Here is a 23880-nt window from a genome sequence, read left to right on the forward strand (position 1 = left end):
GTTTCCATCTCTACAGAAGTTGCTATGTCTTTTGTATTTCTTCCTCTGTTTAGGTTTATGGTTAATAATCCGATTCGGCATTTTAGTTACACTTAACCACCTTCTTATGCTCCAATTTGTTTTGATATGTTTGGGTTTACTTCCCTATCTTCCCTACACTTATTATATGTATATTTTTAAGGCAGGGGACAGGTTGCTATAGATAAAGTACTGTATATACCCGGCTCCCTGTCAGATGCAGCAGAAAAGTTCAAATGACAACTTCGGTCTGCTCTGTAATATATTCACTGCTTACCCTCTCCATCCCACATCTCAGTGCAAGGAAATGATGAGTGAGAGGATGTAGGAGGGGCAGGAACCAGGAGTGACCAGGAGAACAGTGAATATATTAGAGAGCAGACCAAAGTTGTCATTTGAAAATTTCCTCTCTAGGACTCCGCTGAAGCATCCGCCATGGAACCAGGTAAAGTTTGACATACACAGACAATGTAAAAAAAAACATATTTGGCATAAACAGTTTTTTGTCTTTAGCAACCTGTCCCACAATAAAAATAGTGCATGTTCCCTTTAATGCAAAATTCCATCTCTCTTTTTGTATGGGCCATTGCACATGGGCAGGGGCGTGACTTGGAGAGGCAGGGCCCCATAGCAGATGTCTGAATGGGGCCCCCTACACCCTTAGAAAATATACATATTTGTACGCTCACACATTTATACAGTCTTACATACATGCACACATTTATGCACTGAAAAGTATGCTGCTCAATGTGCAGCATAATATTTATATAATGGTGCACATCCTTCATTCTTTAAAGGGGTATTCCCATCTGGGCATTTACATTTAATTTAATTCATTTGCCTTATGTAAACATTTCTTCAATTGGATGTTATTAAAAAAAATGTTCCTGTGTGAAAATAATTTCTCATAAATGTAGTCATATTGCCCCTTAGAAACGAGATAGCAACCTCACATTTTGGCAGCAGTGGCCAGACATGCATTATTGATTCCTGCTGACCTCCTGGATTTTGCAATCATTACCACAGGACGGCTGCGGGACATGCAGTTACTCCTGGACATTTTATATACAAAATCTTTTGTTTCTTTGTGCAATCACTCCAGCAGAGGTGGCCGTATCCAAGGACACATTCTTGTTTCTAAGGGACCATATGACTACATTTATGAGAAATTATCTTCATACAGATAATTTTTTTTATTGACATCTAATTGAAGAAATGTTTATGTATGGCAGATTACCGTATATACTCGAGTATAAGCCGACCCGAGTATAAGCCGAGACCCCTAATTTTACCACCAAAAACTGGGAAAACCTATTGACTTCAGTATAAGCCGAGGGTGGGAAATGCATTGGTCACAGACCCCCCCAGTATATAGCCAACCAGCCCCCTATAGTATACAGCCAGCCCAGCTTGCCCCCAGCAGTATACAGCCAGCCCAGCCTGCCCCCAGTAGTATACAGCCAGCCCAGCCTGCCCCCAGTAGTATACAGCTTGCCCCCAGTAGTATACAGCTTGCCCCCAGTAGTATACAGCTTGCCGCCAGTAGTATACAGACTGCCCCCAGTAGTATACAGCTTGCCCCCAGTAGTATACAGCCTGCCCCCAGTAGTATACAGTTTGCCCCCAGTAGTATACAGTTTGCCCCCAGTAGTATACAGTTTGCCCCCAGTAGTATACAGCCTGCCCCCAGTAGTATACAGCCAGCCAGCTCCCAGTAGTATACAGCCTGCCCCCAGTAGTATACAGCCTGCCCCATGTAGTATACAGCTTGCCCCCAGTAGTATACAGCTTGCCCCCAGTAGTATACAGCCTGCCCCCAGTAGTATACAGCTTGCCCCCAGCATTAAAAAAAAAAAACTTATATACTCACCATCCGGTGGCCCCAATGTGCAGCGCTGCTCCCCCGATGTCCGCGCGGCTCTTCTTCTGGCTTCCACACCCGTCTTCTTTCTTCTGCTGGGCGCCGCCATTGCTCTCTCCCGGCCGGTGCCTAGTATGACGCGCGTGAAGACAGCATGAAGACAAGCCACGCGGATATCGGGGGAGCAGCGCTGCACACCGGGGCCACCGGAGGGTGAGTATATAAGTTTATTATTTTTTTAGTATTTTTTAACTCGTGTATAGCTTTATTGACTCGTGTATAAGCCGAGGGGACGTTTCTCAGCACATTTTTTGTATATACATTTTTTGAGTATATACGGTAATTAATCTGAATGTGAATGCCCAGATGAAAATACCCCTTTAATGTGTCAGGTCAGATACTGGACCCCCTTACACTGTGGGCCCCATAGCAGCTGCTATGGCTGCTACCGCTGTAGTTACGCCCCTGCACATGGGACTATTCGTCCTACAAACAGTCTCTTGTGTCACCCACAAATCCTCATAGACTGGAATCTAGGGCACTAAAAGATTTACTAAAAAAAGCATCGGGCTTCCACTAAATACAAGAACTTGCCACCAAAACTAACTTATTAGGTAGATTTCCTTTAATTAAAATATGTAACTCATATCTCTTTTTAAGTAAAAAAATCCTCATGTTGTTCTTTTATAATTTAATAAAGTATCAGTATCAAGAGAAGAAGTCAGATAAACACCAGGTGCCTCCCCTCCGTTGAACAGGGTTTGGCGCTGTTTGAGCTTGTTCCCGCATTGATTGGCTGTGAGGCGGATGTCCTGCTCCTGTCTTCATGCACTGTATTTTCTTATTATCCATCCTTGTGCAGGTAGAATATAGCAATTTCTGTTTCCTAATAAATGGAAAAATATTTTCCATTTTTCTAGGACGGGACAGTTGTGTCTAGATTTTCTCTTCGTTGCATTCCTCCGATATATAGTTAGAAAGGCCCATCTGCTTTTGTTAAAGTGTGCATTTATAATAAAGAAAAAAAGTCTCTCCCGTTGCTATGGAAACATCTGCGTCTGGCAATGTCTGTAGAGTGGAGGGGCTTTCTGCCGGTCTGCGCAATCCGTGACTCAGTGTCAGGTTATGTGATTCAGTCCCTCCTATCTCTTTGCTTCACCTCATCCAAGTTCCGATTCACCACATAATCCACAACCAGGGACCTTCACTTGATACAGATTTAACAATCGTCTTTGTTTACACTTGGCCTATGTGAAATAGGATTCCATTATCAACTCATTTGCAGTGCAGATGAGAGGCTTCAATAGACATAAATCCCAGCCTTCCTCGGAGACGATAAGCAGGGCTTCTGAGCAGTTACATGTTACAATAGTGACATTAGAAGTGGATACCAGAGGAGTTCTCCTCTGCATCTCAATTTACTAATCTTACAGGGAAACGCTAAGGAAAAGCAATGTCCCCATTGGATATTTTTTTACATGCATATATAGATTCTCATTTGATTGCTGGTTTTAATCCTGATCCAAGTGTCTACTGTGATGTGCCTGGAGCAAGTGTTCCAACCACATTATTACTCATCTCTTCTCAATGCACGGGAAGCCATTTGATCCTAGTGGCCTATTCAATCATAGTGTCCTTGAAAAGTTACTTCACCTGTCCAAGGCTAAGACTTGGTTCCTGCTCCTTGGGTGGTTTCATTGGATGTATATGCCTGGTCACTGTTCCTGGTTGCTTCTTCTATGGTCTCTTGCTCTTCCATTTAGTCAAGGCCAAGTCATGGTCAATGTTACTTTTCCTCGTTCTATCTAAGGTCTATCCTTGGTTGCTGCTCACAGAATTCCTTGTGCTCTTTGTTTCTGGTTCCAATTCTTACTGTATCCTGTGCTCAGCATCTAAAATGACTACAAACTCATGTCTACCTTGCAATATTATTCTTTAATGCAAATTCTGCTCTTTTGATACATCCCTATTGCCATGCTTGGAGGGAGGCTATTGCCACGCTTCAAAGGAGGTTCAATCTTCAGTGATGAGGTTTCTGATGATTCTCATGTGGTTTCTAAAAACTCTGTTTGTTATTTGATACACTACGCTGTGAAAAAGAGTGTTCTGCTTGAAACACATAGGAAGTTGTCACTTTTCTTTATGAATGGCGATATGGATCATTTTAAAGAAACTACACTTTTTGGATTTTATGTCCTGTTTTTTAGAACTTTTTTCTAAGCCAGCAAACAACTCCAGGTATCCAATCTACACGGTGACTTATACGGTGTGGTGAGCCCCTTTTACTATATGTCTTGTGAACTGCCTGCAACAGAAATGTGGCTGCATCAGACACAGTTTTTTTACTTACATTTATTGGATATTTTGTGTTTTTTGGAATTGTTTGAAATTATCCATATGTCTATAGGTTCAATGTGTTTTTGGCTATATCTGCCGTCACTTGAGTACTATATACAATGACCCACAAAAACAGGTCTGAATCTTGCACAGGGGGCACCAGATTCCGTATTTGTGGCACCCGTTCTTCATGAATCTGCCACCCCCTGCACTGTTCCAACAGAGTTCACCAACTTTTTTGGTGAACCTTTAACATGGGGCGTGCGACACACTTCTTTCACACGGTATGACTGTGCACCGAAACGCTCCTTTATGTGCAGAAATTTGTGCTGTGTCGGGTACAGTGCAGCCACGACACAAATCGGGGGGCGTGGCCGCCGGACAATCTGACTGATTCGGACAAACCGCAGAATTTAAAAATCAAATTGTGTCGCAAGATCAGCGCTCACATGCACCAGGAAGAAGAAGGTGAACTCCGGCAGACCTCAGCAGGGAAAGCGACACATGCAGGAAATTGGACATACGATCTTAGTGTATCGCGGCAGCTCGAATCCTCGTCGGACATTCCAGAACGGCGGCGCCAACGGGAGGGGTAAGTAAATGACGCCAGCGAAAGTGCTAGAAGGGTATGGCTGTAAGGATCACATGGTAGAGTATGTCATGTGACAGATAGAAGACGTCAGGTAAAAGAACCCTATTGTATAACAGACAGTAGAAATATACAGAGTAAGTATAAATTTACAAAATAAATGTAAAAATACAGCTGCATTATCAGAATTAGATTGTAAACACAAAAGTGTGACAACCTATAGATATGTAGGATATGTATACCAATATTACAATGCATGAATAATAACATTATATCGAAAAAGAAAATACAGCAATAGGAAAAGACACATGATTACATTTGTAAATATATTAGTGGGTGTTTTTTTAAGCCACAAAAAAATAATGGAATATTTGAATTCTGACAGCAGAGCATGAATTATCTTTAGGAAGCAAATAAGAAGATGTGTTAAAAAAAGGACAAACTATTTATTTTTAAGCTTGATAAAGACTGTACCAGAGCGCGCAGGCCAGTTACAGCTACTATAGTAGAACTATAATGGAAGAAGTATAATGGAACTCTTGTGGGGGGAATATTGCTCACTCATAAGAAATTGGTCTATTTTGGAGGGAGTATTCTCAAATTGGTCTTTTGGAGAGGTGAAAGCGCACCTGTCACCAGGAATGTCATTTTTAGCTGGTGACTGGTCCCAATAGCCTATGCTATGCTGATTTATAAAATGTTCAGCATTCTGAATAATTTCAGTAGTTTATAATAGTTTATTTTATATTACCTGCCAGAAGCATGTGGTGAGTCCTGGAGGGAGGGTCAGCAGCCTGTGTGTGCCTGTGTCAATCTCCTCTTAACCTCACTCATGCAGCCCCCCCCCCCCCACTCACTTCCTGTCATGTGCACTAAGCAGGCAGAGGAGGGAGGGAGGGGGATGGTGTGGAGGAGAGGAAGAATGCATGAGGAGATATAGGTACGCAAAGGCACCTTTCCCCTGGAACACCCCATACATTGCTGGCTGGCAGGGAGACTGCTAATGTAAAATAAACTATAATAATCTACTGATGTATTGAAATTATTCCAAATGCTGACAAAGTAATTTTTTAAATCAGCATAGCACAGGTTATGGAACCTGTCACCAGCTAAAAGTGACATTCCTGGTGACAGGTTCATGTTAAAGGGGTTTTCACACCAATCAAGTTAGGCCCTATCCGCAGGATTGGGCCTCACTTGCTAATCTGTGGGGGTCTCAGTGAGACCCCCACATATCACGAAAATAAAGGGTCCTATGGGGTCCCAGCTACCTCAGTAGGACCCCTCGTCCCTCCAGGAGAGTAATGGAGCTGACGGCCGCACACGACAGTTCTGCTCCATTCATCTCTGGAGCTGACGGAGATCGCTGAGGGGGCAGATGGAAAGGAGTATGATTGCCACATCAGAGGATAAATGGCTTGTTTGTAGTCTACATATATGAATACATATAGGTCTTCATAGAAGTCTTTAGTTTGTAATGACGTGCAACGTATTAAACTGTATTTTCAATTACACAAGCTCCATTTCTAGCATTTAAAAGGATTGCTTAATGTGACACTTTGCCTCGTAAAAAAAAATTCCTCATTTGGAGCTTAATTTTGTAAGATTGAGGTGCTTTCAGTAATCAGATCAGTAACATGCTGTATGAAATGTGAAACTAATTACTTATCATCCGTGTCTCTGTGGATATTGCACAAAGTGAGTAGATGGGCTCAGCAAACGGAGTTAGTGAAATTAATTCCAATGATGCATGAAGAGATCTGAAAATGATTAATAGCCACTGGTCAAATGATCATTTTACAGTTTTTGTCTTGTCGGGATTCATTCTGATACAGCCGAGGCTTATGCCGGAAACATTTCTGCCAAGCAAGTTTATTTACAAATATATTTCTGGATGTGAGGTCCTCCAGGGCCGGTCTATTCTACTGACTTTATGCATGTTAGCACTTTTCCATGTAGTAAATAAGTAGGAACATACAGCAGGAAGGTTCTGTTTACAAAAGGCTTTGAATGTTACTAATTGCTCCACTAAATGCAACATTGTCAGTTAGTTTTTTGGATGGGCATTGTATTTATGTTCGATATTATTTTATTCACATAATTTTAGACTACAACACAAACATTTGGTCATCATCACAACTTTAAGGGTATTCCAAGGTTAAATACATCGTTGATTTATCCCTAAGTCCAGTCGTTAGTAGAAAAGCTCTAAGGCCCCTTCTACACTTGCGAATGTGATGCGATGAACTCACATCACACTGGCAATGCATGCTGCTCAGATCTCCCGGCCCAAACGCTGCAAACCGGTACTGAACTGACATGCTGAGTGCAATTCCAGTTTTCAGCGTTTGGGCTGTGCGATCCTAACAGCATGCGTTGTGAGTGTGATGCGAGTTCATCGTTAAGGGCATATTGCAGAAAAGAATTACCGGTAACACCTGCGATCAGTGCTAGCACCGATCCCGGGTGTTATCCCGCCGATCGCCACTGGCAAAGTTGCCAGCAACTTCAAAAAGATGGTGGCACATGGGCGCCGCCATCTTGGTGACGATAGTCGCTCCCCGTGACGTCATCAGTGAGCGGCGATCGATCGCCATAATAGCTTCGGGTCTTCTGAAGACCCAAGGCTGTCTCGCTTTAACCCATTCATTACAATGTGAGATTTGCACATTTTAATGAATAAGATGGAAAATTCCCATACTGTATGGCAGTATATGGTAGGATCGATCAGACAACCTAGGGTTAACGTTCCCTAGGGGGTCTGAAAAATAGTGAAAAAAAATTATAATAAAAAAACCTAAAAATTCAAATCACTAGAACTGATATAAATATAAATAACCAGTAAAAATCATAAACACGTTAGGTTTTGCCACGTCTATCAAAATATAATAATGGTTTTTCACTGTGTTTGGCCCCGTAACAGAAAATAGTGCCCAAAGTGGAAAATGGCCCTTTTTTTGCCATTTTGAAAAATATTAAAAATTCTATAAAAAGTGATCCAAAGGCTGTACAGTCCTAAAAATAGAAGCATTGAAAATGTCATCAAAAGGTAAAAAAAATGACACCACCCAAAGCTCCATACACTAAAGTATGAAAAAGTTATTAGCACCAGAGGTGCAGGAGGTTTTAATTTTTGTAAATGTATGAAAACATTATAAAACCTATACAAATTTGTTATCCCCCGTGATCTCACCAACCCAAAGGATAAAGTAGACCTGTCATTTAGGGTGCACAGTGAAAGCTGTAAAATCCAAGCCAACAAGAAAATGTTGCAAATGCTTTTTTTCTCCATTTTAACTGCATTTGGAATTTTTTCCCCACTTCCCAGTAAACAGCATGGAACATTTAATACCGTCACTATGAAGTGCAATTTGTTATGCAAAAAACATGCCGTAAAAGAGCTGTTTACGTGTAAAAAAAAAAAAAAAAAGTTATAAAAAGAAAAAATGGAAATGAAAAACCAAAAATGCGCCAGGTCGTTAAGGGGTTATTGACATTGTGGCCAACACAGCCTCTACTCTGTGTATATAGTAGGAGATGTGGCGGCATGGGTTGAAATAAGCAACCAGAACATAAACCGAAATCTATATGGGTTGATACTGAATATAAGCAGGGATATTCTACTCGCTATACACTAGAAGCTGTGATGTTACCAATAACGACGTCATTGACGCACTTCCTCGTGAATCTTACGAAGGTCTTTTTAATGGTGTGTTGGGTGGATTATCTGAATTCTCAGATGCAACAGTAACAGGATGCGCATACGTAAGCGGTATTGGGGCACAGGGTCCTAGATGAATATATTGAGGATAAGAGAGTATTGATGTCATTAGAGAAGCGTTCTATAATTATGACCGGTGAGCTGTGTGCTTTTCTTGTTGGTTGGATGATTAGTATAATAATGATGGAGGGGAAGAATCAATATAACGCACAATTGTGAGCGGATGGCTGGAGAGACTTGATGAAACCATTCTTTCTTTTTATTAATGTTGAGTTTTATGAACTGTATAATTATTAATGACCTGATTTTTTATTAGCGTTATTGATCAGTTCAAGCGTTGGGTTAACGATAATTATTTGCAGAAAGAGTTTTCTAGCCGTATTATTCATTAGGTTATTTTAAGGTAGAAAGCTAGAAGATGCTGAAGTGTTCGATAAGATTTTTGTTTTCTGTCAAACAACAGGAAATAACACGAAATATGATCATGACACCAGACAAAGACACTCCATTCCTGACTTTACTGCAGGGCCGGGCAGTACACGTCCTGCGGGACCGCTAAGGATTTTTGAACTGCTCTCGTGTCCAACCATCAGATTGCAGTCACATCTCCTGCCGCAATTGTGTCGGGCGGCCACAGGGACCGGTGGAAGATACTTAGCTGGCAGAGCGGGTCCCTAGGGGCATAATAGAGGGAGCATTATACAAGGGGGCATAAGGAGAGGGAACACTATAAATATTATTGTTATTATTATAAGGGCGTAATAAGAGGGGACAATATGAAGGGGGGCTTAATAAAAGGGGGCATTAGGTACTAAGTAGAACTGAGTTAAGTATATTAGTGTGGCCTCTAAAATCATTTCACTTTCATATGTGGTCCCATGGGAAAATTAATTTTCTGCTCCTGCTTTACCTTATTTCTTTTGTCTTCTAATTTTTTATGTAATCTGTAAAAATCAATTTGCACAGGGTCCCTTTGGGAGCAGGGGGCCCTCTGTGTCCTGCTTTTCTATATCTCTGTTTGCTGTCTTTCTATAGGAAGCTTCATTGTCTACTTCCTGTGAATAAAAAACAGTCCCTGGTCATGTGATGTCACACAGGTACATGGCTACTTATATCACACATATCTGTGATACAACAAGTCACGCGTCTGTTTGGCAGCACATGACCAGGGACTGTTTTTTATCCACAGGAAGTAAACAATGATGCTTCCTGTTGAATGACAGCAATCGGAGATCCCCAAAATGGTGAATTAATACAGAAAGTGTAATGGAAAATTGTATAGCTTTTCTTTACACAAACAGTAACAGTTAGCTAGAAGTGGACAACTCCTTTAAGGCCATTCCTTCCCTAGACCAGCAGACCACCATGGATCTTGGCCTTAACCTCTTTACTACCCTAAACCACCAAGAAAGTAGCTCAAAACCCCTTTTATAGCCTAGATAAGAAAGGATATTGTCAAAAAATACATTTTATTACCCTAAACTTCCATGGAATACATTTTTTAAAAAATATTTGCGTGTATGATTTACCAGCAGAAGGGAACTCGTACACATGTATACAATATTTCCAAGAAAGGCAGAAATAATATTTTACTTGCACTTCAGAAACCAGTGCCTCTTTGTGTTGCTTTTCTGCCAAACTGGATTTCCGGCCCACTACATGCCAAATTAATGGAGTCTGAATCTTCTTTCCCGTTGCCTTTGACCTTAGATTTTGGAAGGTAAATTTTGGACCATTTTATCTCAGCAAGGCTCGGCATGGGCTGCTGTGCAATTACAGAAAGCTATTTGTGATGTTGGTCCTCCACCCATCTGCTCTTGTTGTCTTCTATTTTTGGATATTACCTTTCATGAAAGTAAAGTGATTATCATGACTGATTACATGTAATACAGCAAAATTTATTTATATTGGAAGGATCTTTTGTGAGAAATAAAAATGTCATAAAATAGTGTTTTGATGCCCAAGAAAGATGCTAAGGAAGCAAAATTCTTGATGCCTTTGGTATTCTGACCCTAATTTCAAAGGCACCGCATGTGCTCTGATGAATTATAAATTTCTTCACAAAGCCGGGATCTTAGAGGCTTTCATTTCCCAGCAGTGTCTTCTGAACATCGTGAAATTAATTTTAGAAGACAACTATGCTCTACCACCTGCGCTTCCTTACATGGGTAATGTGTCATGGATTTTTTTTTGTCCTACTGTTTGTAACATATTATTTTTCCTTGCGTAGCACTATATTTGTATGTGCTATATCCAGCTGTATATACCATAATGTTAGTTGTCTGGGTCTTGCAAGTCATGAACATATATACTTTTAGGGCAGTCCTGTGTAAGTAGGATACAGGGTATATAGGCTGTCCTTGACTTTCAGACTAAAAAACCTGACTTACAGACAACCTTTAGTTACAGACAGACCTCTGAATGCTGGTAATTTACTGAACTTTACCCCAAAGCTGCAATGATCAACTGTAAGAGTTATCAACGTTGTCTACAGGGACGTAACTTGAGGGGGTGCAGAGGTTGCGGTCGCACCAGGGCCCAAGAGGTTTAGGGGGCCCTTATGGTGTCACTTTCCCATTTGAGAAGACTATTACTATAAACCATACATTATAGTCGGGGGCCTGGTGTTAAGGTAAACCTAGATGATAGATCAAATCCTGTCATTTCTACTTGTTCTATTTTCCTAAAAGCATTGTAACAGAGACTGCATTTTAAGATGGCGCCGGCCTCGAGATCATAATGAAAACAATTAAAGCTAAAGAATGTCAACATGATGTCAGTAAGCAACAGCAGAGAAGTTCTCCAATCAAGAGACTACATGAGCTGGGAATTCTCCGCCCCCTTCTGATTCCTTCATAATTTCTATATAGTTTTATGAAACCAAATAAAGTTCTAGCAGTGCAGATGTGCCATGGCCATGATCGCATGAGTGAGATTTAAATCAGCAAATGTGTCTGAATTAATTTCTTATGATGTGCACACATGCTTATTGATTAGAAACACGCAGCCAACGCACACTAAAAGAGGATGTCTTGAAATCCTACCCTAACACTGGTACAGACTTTGCACTGGGGCCCATCAGCTTCTAGTTACGCCACTGGTTGTCTACAATGATAAATACATTTTTTATAAAATACAGTGATGCTTTATTGTGCCCTTTACAAGCCATATTTTTAAAAATTATAAATTGTCCGGAGTTCCAACAATATTCCTTACTTATGTAAAAATTCTACTTAAAGGAAATCTACCACCAGGATCGTAAAGAATTGTAAAACAAGTACAGTTACATGGTTATGTATGTCCCCTCTGGCAGGATCTGTGCTTCTTTTAGCTTTTTATGCCCTTGTTTTTACAAAAAAAGGCTTTAAAATTATGCATAAGGGCATAAAATAAGGGCATAAGAAGCTATAAGAAGATCGGATCCAACCAAGGGGGGCAAAAATCTGTATGTAAGTGTGCTTGGTTTACAATCCTTTATCCTGGTGGTAGATTTTCTTTAAGAACAAACCTACAAGACATGTAGGCACTGCCTGTGCCTGTAAGCTATGTGATTTATTATTGGATAACATTTGGATTTAATGCTTAAAATTGATACCAAGAAAACACTGTGTGAATTTGGGCTTAAAATGGCAATTTCGGTGTGTCACTATGCCTGACATATCTCTTTTAGAAAATGTTTGTATTCTCCATAGCAAAACAATTTTGGGGTGTCTTTTCATTCCTTGTAGGACAATTTTTTTTTACAAAATGGGTTTGTCCTTGCGGCCGATCAGGCCTGCAGGTAGTGCGCAGGTACGAAGTGCAGAAATGCCCCACACTTGGTCACACAACTGCGGGGTGCACCCACCTTCACTTGTGTTCCAGTTCAAGCCTGCATATATTAGGGCAGATTTACTTACCCGGTCCATTGGCGATCCAGCGGCGCGTTCTCTGCGGTGGATTCGGGTCTTCCGGCGATTCACTAAGGCAGTTCGATGACCACCAGGTGTCGCTGCTGCGCTGAAGTCCGCCGAGCTCCGCCGGAGTTCACGATCCTATTCTTGGTGAAGGTAAGCGCGTGTACAGCGACACTTTTTTTTAAAAAAATGCGTCAGTTTTTCGAATCCGTTGGGTTTTCGTTCGGCCATGCCCCCGATTTTCGTCGCGTGCATGCCGGCGCCGATGCGCCACAATCTGATCGCGTGCGCTGGATCGCAATTCAGGAAAAATCGTTGCAAATCGGAAATATTCGGGTAACACGTCGGGAAAACGCGAATCGGGCCCTTAGTAAATGACCCCCATTGACACAGAGTACATGAATGCACTGCGTCGGCTTACTCTACTGTCAGGGTGCTCCCATTGACACCCCACCATGCCCACCAGGAGAAATTACCGTAATTCCTGGCCTTGCAGGCCCTGATAAATGACCCCCAGTATATCTATTGAACATTAAAACTTGCACCGTTTCAAAAAATTTCAAATATGTTATTACTTAAAAATGAGCTGGGGGTCAAAAAAACACATGCTTACCCTGGCACAAGGCTCGCCAGGGTGTGCCTGGTACTACAGTTCATGGAAGGTGCCGGAGCAGAGCCGCCATGTTTCTCTAATCTCATAATTATAATAATAGGTACAGTATCATAGCCAAGAAATCATTTCTGCTTCTGAACTCTTGTTTTTAAGGTCATAATTTTTCCGGCAAAGGATTGACATGTCATGAAAGCCTTTTCCTCAGTAAACCCTTTTAAGCATTTATTAAGTTGCTGTGCATTATATGTAAAAATAGTATAAGGAGCTGCAATCCGCAAAGAGAATTGAAGAAATAGGAATAGTGACTTCCTGGAAGATTGTTTCATCTAGAATAGCACAGAGTAAAGGATTTTCCTATTTACAAGAATCCTGTATGTTATATTGCCTGACCACTCCCAAGGGGCATCTTGTAAATGCACAATGGTCACAGTCATCTATTTGCATAACTGGATGTATAGATCTTATTGTTGTGCTCATGATGGCCAGATGAATGGTCACTGCTCCCAAACTGACTTTTTACCTCTCTTTGGTAGTTCTGTTATCTAATATATAAAGCTGGATATATGTGTGTATGTATATATGTCCGCTAAAGGAATCTCTACTGTCGTATTTCCAATCACCAAATTTTGCACAGTTGTTGCCTGTGACTCACAGAACATCTTAGACCACGTTTTGAGCTGAAATTTTCACCCCGCGCTTTCCAAAATCCACTTATTACCCACCATATACAGCAGCCATTGTCTGCTGCTGATGCTGTGGCAGTTGGAAGCTGAGTCGTGATTGGTTGCTGTTCTGGCACAGGTCATTAATATGAGCTCTAAGCTGCGATTGGTTACTGTAGGCAATAAGTATAAGACGCTTATGTGTGAGGTAAGATGGATAGAGATACAGACATAGGGGGAGATTGTCAGAAGTGTCTGAAGTAAAACTGTTCCAGTTGCACATGGAAACCAATCAGAGATCAGCTGTAATTTTATAAACAGCTATAAAAGTGAAGTGAAAGTGGAGCTCTGACTAGTCTAGAGCAGTTCTGTCTCAGACACTTATGATAAATCTCTCAACAGTCAAAGTCGGAGACAGAGACAGTCACTGGAATGAGAGTGTCAGAGACACAGACAGTCACTGGAATGAGAGTGCCTTAGACAGACAGTCACTGGAATGAGAGTGCCCAAGACAGACAGTCACTGGAATGAGAGTGCCCGAAACAGACCGTCGCTGGAATGAGAGTGTCCAAGACAGACAGTCACTGGAATGAGAGTGCCGAGACACAGTCACTGGAATAAGAGTGACAGAGACAGTCACTGGAATGAGCAGATCTATCAAGTAGAAAGGAGGTTAGAAACTGAATTGTTAGAAGCATGGAAAGTGGGCACATATTTGGATATGAGTAGGGCTGAGTGGAACCGTACAAGTTTGGCCAGACCATAAAAGTTGTGTTCGCCTACCAAACCCTAACGCTCACGACAACATCGGTGTCCAAAATTGGAATTAATAGGACGGGAATAGATGAAGAGCGGTGATTGAAGGAAGTTCATAAGGATAGGAGAGTGATTGGGGGAAAGGAAATAGATACCAATTTTGAAAGTTTTAATTATCCTTATTCATGCATATAAAGAATATACTATAATGCATGTAAGATTAAAGGAGTATTATTTTATTTTTGTGACTTTTCTTTTAATGTTCCTTTAATCCTATTTTTACTTTTGATAAATGTGAGTATACGACCATTAAAAGGATTCGCAAACTATATAAAGGCTATGTTATGTGTATGTTTTATCTCCTGTAGAGTCTTAATGAGAGTCTTAATGTTTTCCCTAAAGGACTATTGAAAATTGGCAATTGATTGGGAAAGAGCTATAGACAGAAAATCTTGAGCTCCAGACATTGTTGTTTTTTAATTCCTTGATGGGTCATGGCCATTTCGGTGGCATAACAGGACCTAGCAATGCTAGGCATAGGTTGTAGTCTTATGGCTTTTTAGGGTTTGTATAATTCACTACTTTATTGTAATTTCACCCACACAGGCTGTTGACAGTTTTTCTTGCACACAAGAAAGCTGTCAATCGCGAATTTGCTTTTTAATTCTTTGTGTCTCTATGTTACTGTCATTACCTTGCTTCTCTGAGGTTATTGGGGGAGATTTATATTGAAGTTTCTGAGGTAAAACTGTTCTAGTTGCTCATGGAAAACAATCGGAGCTCCGCTTTCATTTTATAAACAGCTGTTGGAAAATGAAAGCTGAGCTCTGGTTTGTTGCCATAGGCTCTCTTATCTAAATCTCCCCCATTGGGTTTATTTAATGCTCAGGGCCTGTGTTTGACATACGAGTATGCCAGGAAAAGCACCAATCATACTCTCTTAATGCATCCCTAGGCAGCAGCAGATTTAGACTACCATGGCTGTATGAAAAATATGTGCCCCCTATCAGTCATTGGTAAATGGTTTTACTTAATGTCTATATACTGTACCAGAAGCAATCTTATTTAGGCTACATCCGCACGAACCTGTGCCCGCCATACCGTAGCACGGCATACATCGGCCCTGGGGAGAGGAGGAGGGGTTGATGAGCGCCACTCACCCCCGCCCCTCTCCATAGCGATGTATGGTGCACGGTGTTGTATTACGGGGACAGATAGGACATGTCCTATCTTTCTCTCAGCTACGGAACGGTGAGGTGCCGCACGTATGTACCCATTGCCGTCTATAGGGGACATATATACAGCGTATATGCTTCAGCCATATATACGTCCTGCATGCGGCCTTGTGAATGTAGCCTTATACATAGAAGCAAGAGAATAAATCTTTTATATATGTTAACACTTGATTTTAATATACACAAGGAGCAACTTTACTTTCAGTGTCAGCTTCCGTCTATGCCAAAGACGTTCCCCTGCTGTACACTCATCTCATATATTGTCAGGGCATTTTATTAAGATGTAATTGAGTCAATTGCGTCATGTCAGAATACAAATACTACTTTAGTAAAGGGAATGATCTACTGTGACTAATAAATCGTAAACGACTGGCATCCTTTATATTATTAGCCTGAGTGACAAACCTTGTTTTCTCTATTATAGATTGAAGATATCATCACTAGGATGCAAGATGATAAAGCTGGTGGAGTACCTATACGAACAGTCAAAAGCTTCCTGTCAAAAATTCCCAGTGTGGTTACAGGTAAATTACTTTGTATAATCCATGGTTTAAAGGGGTTGTCCGAGTTTTGAAAAAAAACTATATGTGGCCGGGAACGGGCTGCTTAAAACAATAAAGCTGTACTTACCTTCCGGTGCCCTCCGGTATCCGGCGCCATGTAAACAAACATGGCCGCCGGATCAGCGCTGCATTCACCTATCCGTCCCTATACACAGCATTGTGTATGGGGGCCGTAAGGTTGTCGGGTCCGGCCGGAAGCTGAATCCAGCGCTGCTCCGGCGGTCATATTTGTTTACATGGCGCCCGGATCGGAGCGACAGCAGCGCTGGATACCGGAGGGCACCAGAAGGTAAGTACATCTTTATTGTTTTAGGCAGCCCGCTCCCGGCCACATATAGTTTTTTTTTCAAAACTCGGACAACCCCCTTTAACTCTTAAAGGATAAAGCCATTTTGTACCTTCCTGAGACGACCCCTTTTTACAAATCTGCCCTGTGTTATAACTTTGGAACACTTTAACATATTCAAGTGATTTTGAAACTGTTTTTTCGTGACACATTGCACTTCATGTTAAATGAAAGATTTGGGTGATATGTTTTGCATTAATTTATGAAAAAAAAACATTTTCGAAATTTTCTACTTTTCCGACACATAGTCATAACACCAAAACAGTGTGATAGCTAATATTGACTTGGTTAATGTTGACTTGGTTTTTTACGCATCATCTCATTTTTGCAGGGACCTGCTCAGGGACCTTCTCAGTATTGAAGACACTTTGAGAGGTCTAAATTATAGGGGTTATAAAACCCCATAAAATACAGTATTTTAGAAGCTACAAAATAAAGGTGGTATGAAGCCAATATGTTCCTTCTAAAATCAGCTTTTGAAATTATCTTAATGAACCTAAAATTCTACTGGGGCTGTTCCCTGTTACACTGTCTCCCCCTCTCCTCTGCTTCTGCTTGGTACTTCCCCCCTCACTTTGCCTGATGTAATCTCACTGCAGAAGAGGTTCCAGCACACAGGTGGAGTGGGGAAGTGCTCCTGCATACTATAACACCTGTGAACCTGTAACTGAGAGGGGCTCTGGGAATCACCCCAGTAGCATTTCAGGATAATTAACATAATTTTAAAAGTTGTATTTAGATGGAAGGAGGCCAGGGATAGCAAATATAAGAGAATTACCATGGTTATGGTGCCTGGATCTATGAGTAGGTGTCCCTTGTTTATCCATGCTTGATTTTGATAGCTTTTCTTTAGAATACACTAAAGTAAGCAGCTCATTTTTATCAGTGATAAACTCCTAGCTTTTTATGAACCCTCTGATAAAGCTAGCAGACACTGCCGCAAAGTACAATAGGAACGGCGGACTGCTTTGAGCGGGGCGGGACTAGGAGGCGGGGACTGCTGCATGATGCCTGTCAGTCACCACCGGCCTATGGAGTGGCAGGGGAGGTCCGGGGAAGAAGCAGCGCCTCGGACCGCCCCCTCATGAATAGTGTCCGCTAGCTTTATTGGAGGGTTACTTTAGTAAGCAGCTCCTAGTGCATTTTTTTTTATAGGTGACAGGTCTTCTTTAAAAAGCAATTCCTGCCTATTTATTTAACTATCTTTATCTCCAGATCTGTTGCCCACAGAACCACTATTACTACCTAACCATTTGACTCCATTGTATTCTTACATCCTTTATATTAGCCTCGAGCTGTCTTGGTTATTAGCTGTAAGTAGCTGTAATCTGCTAAGGTAACATAACATGGAGAAACCTTGGAAAAAAAACAACATGGCTGTCAAGTCTCCCCCATACATAGACTCTGTCTACATAGTCATTTGTTATTAGACTCACTTGTGGGAAATAATAGTTGCCCTGGTTTTGTATAAGGAACACTGACGGATTGCTATACAGGTCAGGGTTTCGGTGCATTTGTCTTATTGTTTGCGCCTTTACTCAATCATTCAGTGAGCAGGTGGTATCCGATGCGACAGGGCCGTATCACAGCAGACGTACCGCGGTTGTATCTTATCTGTTATGGTACAGCTATTATTTTGCTCCGGTAGATGGATGTTTATGCTCAGGTTTATCTTTCTTGTAAAATACTTGCTATAACAAATTGGAATGTTTTGCTTTATATTCCTTGGGGAGAAAGTTCTAATTCTGAGATATTTTTGGAGCGTGGGTTTACCTCCCACATTACTGTATCAATACAAATGGAGTACAGACTTGCCTCTTATAGCATGTAGCTCCCTGGGGGGATGTTACACCATGAGGAGTTGGAATTTTCCAGAATTATTGGAACTCTATTGCTGCTAAAAGGAGCACTGTAACATTGTATTTCACAGCCGCAGCATTGGCAACATTTATTACATGGTGGCGATAAATATAGATATGTAGTGGCAAAATTAGAGAACAATGTATGATTTTTTTTTCAGAAATAATGTATTTTTCATTGATCAACATTTGAAGGATTTTTGTAAGGGGTACACCAGGCCAATTGAACAGTGTTTTACAAAAACTAGATGAGCATAATTAGAGAACAGCAATGATTGTAGCACAGAGAAAGATTATAATGACAATTTCTGAAGGTTACAGCAGTCACCAGTAGAGAGTCTACAGGTCTCTGCTGTGAATGACTTCAGCACATCTGCAGCCATAGGACATCACTAGTCTCGCTCACTGCTCTGCTGTGATATCGGTCCACTCTTCTTCCAGTATCTTCCAGAGTTCTGTGACCATTGTGAGTTCCTTGACCATAACTGCACACCATTAAATTTTATTGTGTACTTTAGGATATATACAATGTATGAAACAAGTTGAAAATACTGCTATTTTACAATATATTCACTAAGGACTACACAATGACCTTGAAATTTAGGAAATTGGGTGTTGTCTCATTTTGATCTCCAGTTTATATTTGGTTTCCGACATATGTTGCATGAAGCATGACTTTCTTCACTGTGACTGTTATTACAGGGATGAAAGATGTTCATTGTACCTGCATATCATTTTTACTATGCGTCCATACTGTACATGTGCATTATTCCTGTGCTATATCGAAGTGTTTATTATCCCTATGTTGGCGTTATTGAACTCATTGGGGCTCATTTACTAAGGGTCCGTAAGACGCATTTTCGTTGGGTTTCCAGCAGATTTCCGTTGTGAGCCGAATTGCCCCGGAATTTTGGCACACGCAATCGGATTTTGCTGCATCGGCGCCAACGTGCACGAGACAGAAATCGGGGGGCGGGCCGTCGGACAACCCGAGAGATTCGGACAAACCATGGAATTTAAAAAAGGATTTGTGTCGCAAAATCAAGCACTCACATGCACCAGGAAGAAGGAGGTGAACTCCGGCGGACCTCGGTGCAGCAGCGACATGTGCAGGAACTCGGGCACACGATCTTAGTGAATCACGCCGGACCCGAATCCTCGTCGGACAGCGCACCGCAGTGACCGGGTAAGTTAATCTGCCCCATTGTCCCAGATTTACTAAAAACGGTGCAAAAGGCACTATGTAGTGTGCAGAGTGTGCCAGATTCATGATTTGTGGCACCGGTTCTTCATGAATCTGGTGCCCCCTGCACTGCCCTTACACAATTCTATCGGACTTTGCTTGTTAAATTTGGTGCATAGTGTAACTGTGCATCGGAACGCACATTTCAACAACAACGTTTTTGTTGGGTGAAGAATAATGCAGCCACGACACAAATGGGTTGTGTGCGACACATGTGGCAATGACCCTTCTTAAATACATGTGTAAGCAGTTTGCACTAGAAAGAACCTGCAAAGTCCGACAGAAAACTGGTGCAATGTGCCCCAATGTGTGTATCTGTATTATGACATCACAGCCTAGCGTCTCTGTACTGTGACATCAAAGTGTTCATTGCTTATTTACTGTGACATTGTTGTGTACTTTATATCTATATTGTGACATTTCTGTCTCCATTAACCATGTACTGTAACATAATTCCATGCATTATCAGACTGCTGTGACATCAGTATTACTGTATGACGTCATCAATATCTATCTACTTTTCAATTTTGAGTTCAGCCCAGTAATATAGTAAAAGACTTACCTACCATTGTAGACTCTTTCCAATGCTATAATCTCTGCATAACATATATTCACAGGAAAACTCTTGTCCCTAGTAGGATTTACTGCTGGGCGCACCATGACATGACTGAATATCACTGCACCATGATGTACATAAGGAAATCAACCACTTTGTAGACATCATTTTAAACCAGACATATCTACAGACTGATGTAAAGTTGCTGATGCAGGATCTTTCATAGGAATTAAATGGAGCTATTTAGGCAAAAATCAGCTTTTACAATTATGCTAAGGAGGATCCGACGCTCCTGTGCATGTCACACAGGACATTCTGCGCACTTCTATTAACCCAATTATGCACGCCTCCAGCGTGTCTCTAGCTAACACGTCCCAGAGAGCCAGTGATGTCATCGAGCTCTCGAGAACTGTAGAACATGTGCATAGCTACCTTTGTCAACACGTCTTACGAAGTTGCTTCCGGGTTTCGTTGCGCGGCCGCACTGCAAAGCAGCCATATGCTCTCTACAGCTGACGACTATGCATGCAATACAGTTCCCAAGAGCTTGGTGACATCACCGACTCTCGAGAAGGGGAATGGAAGGGGCGGGACGTAGAGGGGTGTATAATTAGGTTGAAAGGTGAGCGAGTGACACATTATTGTTTTTTAAGCAAAACCGCTCAGTTCAGGGATTAAACAAGATATGTTTCTGCATCGGTGTAGCTACAGCATTCTCAAGGTATGTTTGGTTTATAATGCATAAAAGCAAATGGTAGGTTTCCTTTAAGTATTTTACCAATACTCTATTCAAAGTTCGGCTTCGCTTTCATGATATGTAAAGTGAAACCTCCTGTCTTTTACCTTATCAGCTAGAGATTCGTGTCTATTAAATGGCACAGATGGAGGGTCATGTAGCAATAATTCTGTCAGGCCGTTATCATAGTATAAGATTATAAGATCAAGGTCCTGGCAGGGCATTTGCTCATGGTCAGATATCACATTATCCTCCAATATCCTGCCCACTCCCCAACCTTGACGGAAAGTGGCCAACCCCTTTAAATAAACCCCCACCCCCTTCATCGTCTTCATTGTAGATTATTTCTCTGTTCTTTGGTTGCACTACACACATGCATATGGTATAACAGGCATCCAGGGAAAGAGCTTCTGGTAATAGCCCCTAGAAAACATTAATAAGAATAAGAACCACAGCCTGATTATTTTACACGCTGTTTTCAAGGCACAAAACTGCAGCTTTCTTTGTTAACCAATTAATTCTGCTTGAGCTACACGCTGTCACAGGGTATTACTCCGACAGATAATAGCAGTGGCGTTTCTTGAAAAATGTCAAAATATCAAGAGTGTTAAGCTAGACGATGATACATTTCATCGTTATTTATTGTAGTTCCTTCGCAAACAGAGAGACGCTTTTGTCTGCTCTCTGCTCAGGAACAAACAAAGGGAGGCGTCTCTTTCTATTTATTCCTAATTTTCTGGTACAGTGCTTACCCCACCTCTGCAGCAGCCATGGTTTTAACCACACTGCATCGCTGCTAATCCTATGTCACAGGAATTTGGCTGTGACCCATTTACAGTAGGTCTGCTCCATAAATACTGTCCATAGACAACTCAGAGTTTGTAGGAGGGTTATCTTAGCTGTTGGCATTTCAAGCACTCGAACATGAAGGGTGTTTTATCAGTTTCAACTAGAAATGCTTTTCGCTGCTTAGCTCTTAAAATAGTTGTATGTAGGTCAAATTGAAGACGGGAACTGTTTGAACAGCAATGTACTTAATGGCATCCACATAATACACTTGTATTAGGCCCAAAGGCAAAGAAGTGCTCTGATTATTCTCCTGCGTTCTTGGAAGTTTTAACATTCGGTATTTCCAGAAACGTATTAGCCCTCTATAGGCAAAAGATGAGACAATTGTGCAAAATGGAATATACAATCATTTACATTTTTATAAAATATGATTTAGATGGATTCTTTTACTTAGCTGGTATATAGAAGCTCACCAATTTATATTTTTAAGAGATATTTCGTTATAAAGGATCTACCTGATAGGGCAGTGATGGCAAACCTTTTAGACACCAAGTGCCAAAACTACAACCAATACCCACGTATTTTTCGCAAAGTGCCAATGCGACAATTTAAGCAGTAACTTATTACTCCCTGCTCTGTCACAGGATTAAATTGTATAGGCATCTGAGGACACCAATACAGTAGAAAGAAGGAGAAGAAATTTGGATTATCATTGTAGTTTCCTTCTAGGGTCCTGGGCTGCCTGGGACTGCAAGAGGCCTTGAGTCCTGTCTGGAGAACTCTGCACTGGGGTGATGGCGTGGGTGCCCATAGAGAGGGCTCTGAGTGCCACCTCTGGCACCCGTGCCATAGGTTCGCCACCACTGTGATAGGGGCTAGTTACTACATCCACTGTGCATAGAAGTTTTGAGGAAAATTATCAGTGCCAAGTATACAAGTCAGTTCTGCTTACCAGGGACTCAGAAATACTGACAACTCTGGAGCCAACATGATGGTGGTAAGGGGGGACCTATAAGCCTGAATTTTTGGTGCAAGTATTGATGTAAGATGGTTGTCCACTTTAAAAGAACAGAGTAGGTTGTGTATAGTGTAGTTGTGGGAGAAGGGAGGGGCTTAGGAGTAGATGTCACCTCCTGTCCTGTTTCTCTCTTTATCTCCCTAGGAGAACAGAGAGAAACATGTACCTCCCACCCGCCCTGTTTTAACACTTGTCAGCAACTGGTTACCGTATATACTCGAGTCAAAAAACAAACAGTGTACTCACCTTCCAGAAGGTCCTCTTCTATACAGTGATGCTCTGGCATCGGCTCTGTGTCCCCGCGCTGTCTGTCGCATGGGTTTGTGATATCAGCCGCTTACTGACATCCTACTATGTGCGCCTGCAACAAATCGCACGGGGACAGGGAGCCGATGCCAGAGCATCACTGTATAGAAGAGGACCTGCCGGGGGGAAGCGGGGACGTCATAAGGTGAGTACACTGTTTTTTTTTCTTACAGGCATTATATTGGGGGCAGGGGCTGCAGGCTATATGCTAGAGGGGGCTGGCAGGCTATATGCTAGAGGGGGCTGGCAGGCTATATACTACAGGGGCTGGCAGGCTATATACTACAGGGGGAGTAGGCTATATACTAGAGGGGGCTGGCAGGCTATATACTAGAGGGGGCTGGCAGGCTATATACTACAGGGACTGGCTGGCTATATACTGCAGGGGGCTGAGATCAATGCATTTCCCACCCTCGGCCTATACTCAAGGTTTTTCCAGTTTTTTGTGTTAAAATTAGGGGCCTCGGCTTATACTTGTGTCTGCTTAAACCTGTGTATATATGGTATTTAACTATTACATATGAAATACTATGAAAATTATTGAGACTGTTATTTGTTGAACTTTGACACTGTTTATCTTTTTCCATGTAAAATTCTTACTGAATTCTGACTGTTGCATGCTGAGAAAAATGTGGGCTATCCTCCTAAACCCAAGGGACGGGCAATTCTTTAGCCATGGTTCCCTAGAGGTTTCCTCCACAGGGGGTTTTTCCTCTCCTGAGTGGTGTAGTATTAATCTTTGAGTCAGAGGTTGCCTTTGTTTAAAGTTTTTGCCT

General features: G+C 41.6%; 1 protein-coding gene across 4 annotated transcripts in view; it reads left to right on the plus strand.

Moving 5' to 3' along the window:
• The window catches only part of RGS6 (regulator of G protein signaling 6), a 262469-nt gene that overhangs the window by 144958 nt on the left and 93631 nt on the right, over positions 1-23880 (plus strand). For 3 of the 4 annotated variants that reach the window (XM_072115611.1, XM_072115613.1, XM_072115612.1), the window contains exon 3: positions 16113-16212. The exons of the other annotated variant lie outside the window; for it this stretch is intronic. In XM_072115611.1, coding sequence (XP_071971712.1) covers positions 16113-16212 — 100 coding nt within the window. The remainder of the gene's footprint in view (positions 1-16112; positions 16213-23880) is intronic. 4 annotated transcript variants of the gene reach the window in all.

This window comes from Engystomops pustulosus, chromosome 7 (genome assembly GCF_040894005.1).
Source record: "Engystomops pustulosus chromosome 7, aEngPut4.maternal, whole genome shotgun sequence".
Classification (NCBI taxonomy): Eukaryota; Metazoa; Chordata; class Amphibia; order Anura; family Leptodactylidae; genus Engystomops; species Engystomops pustulosus.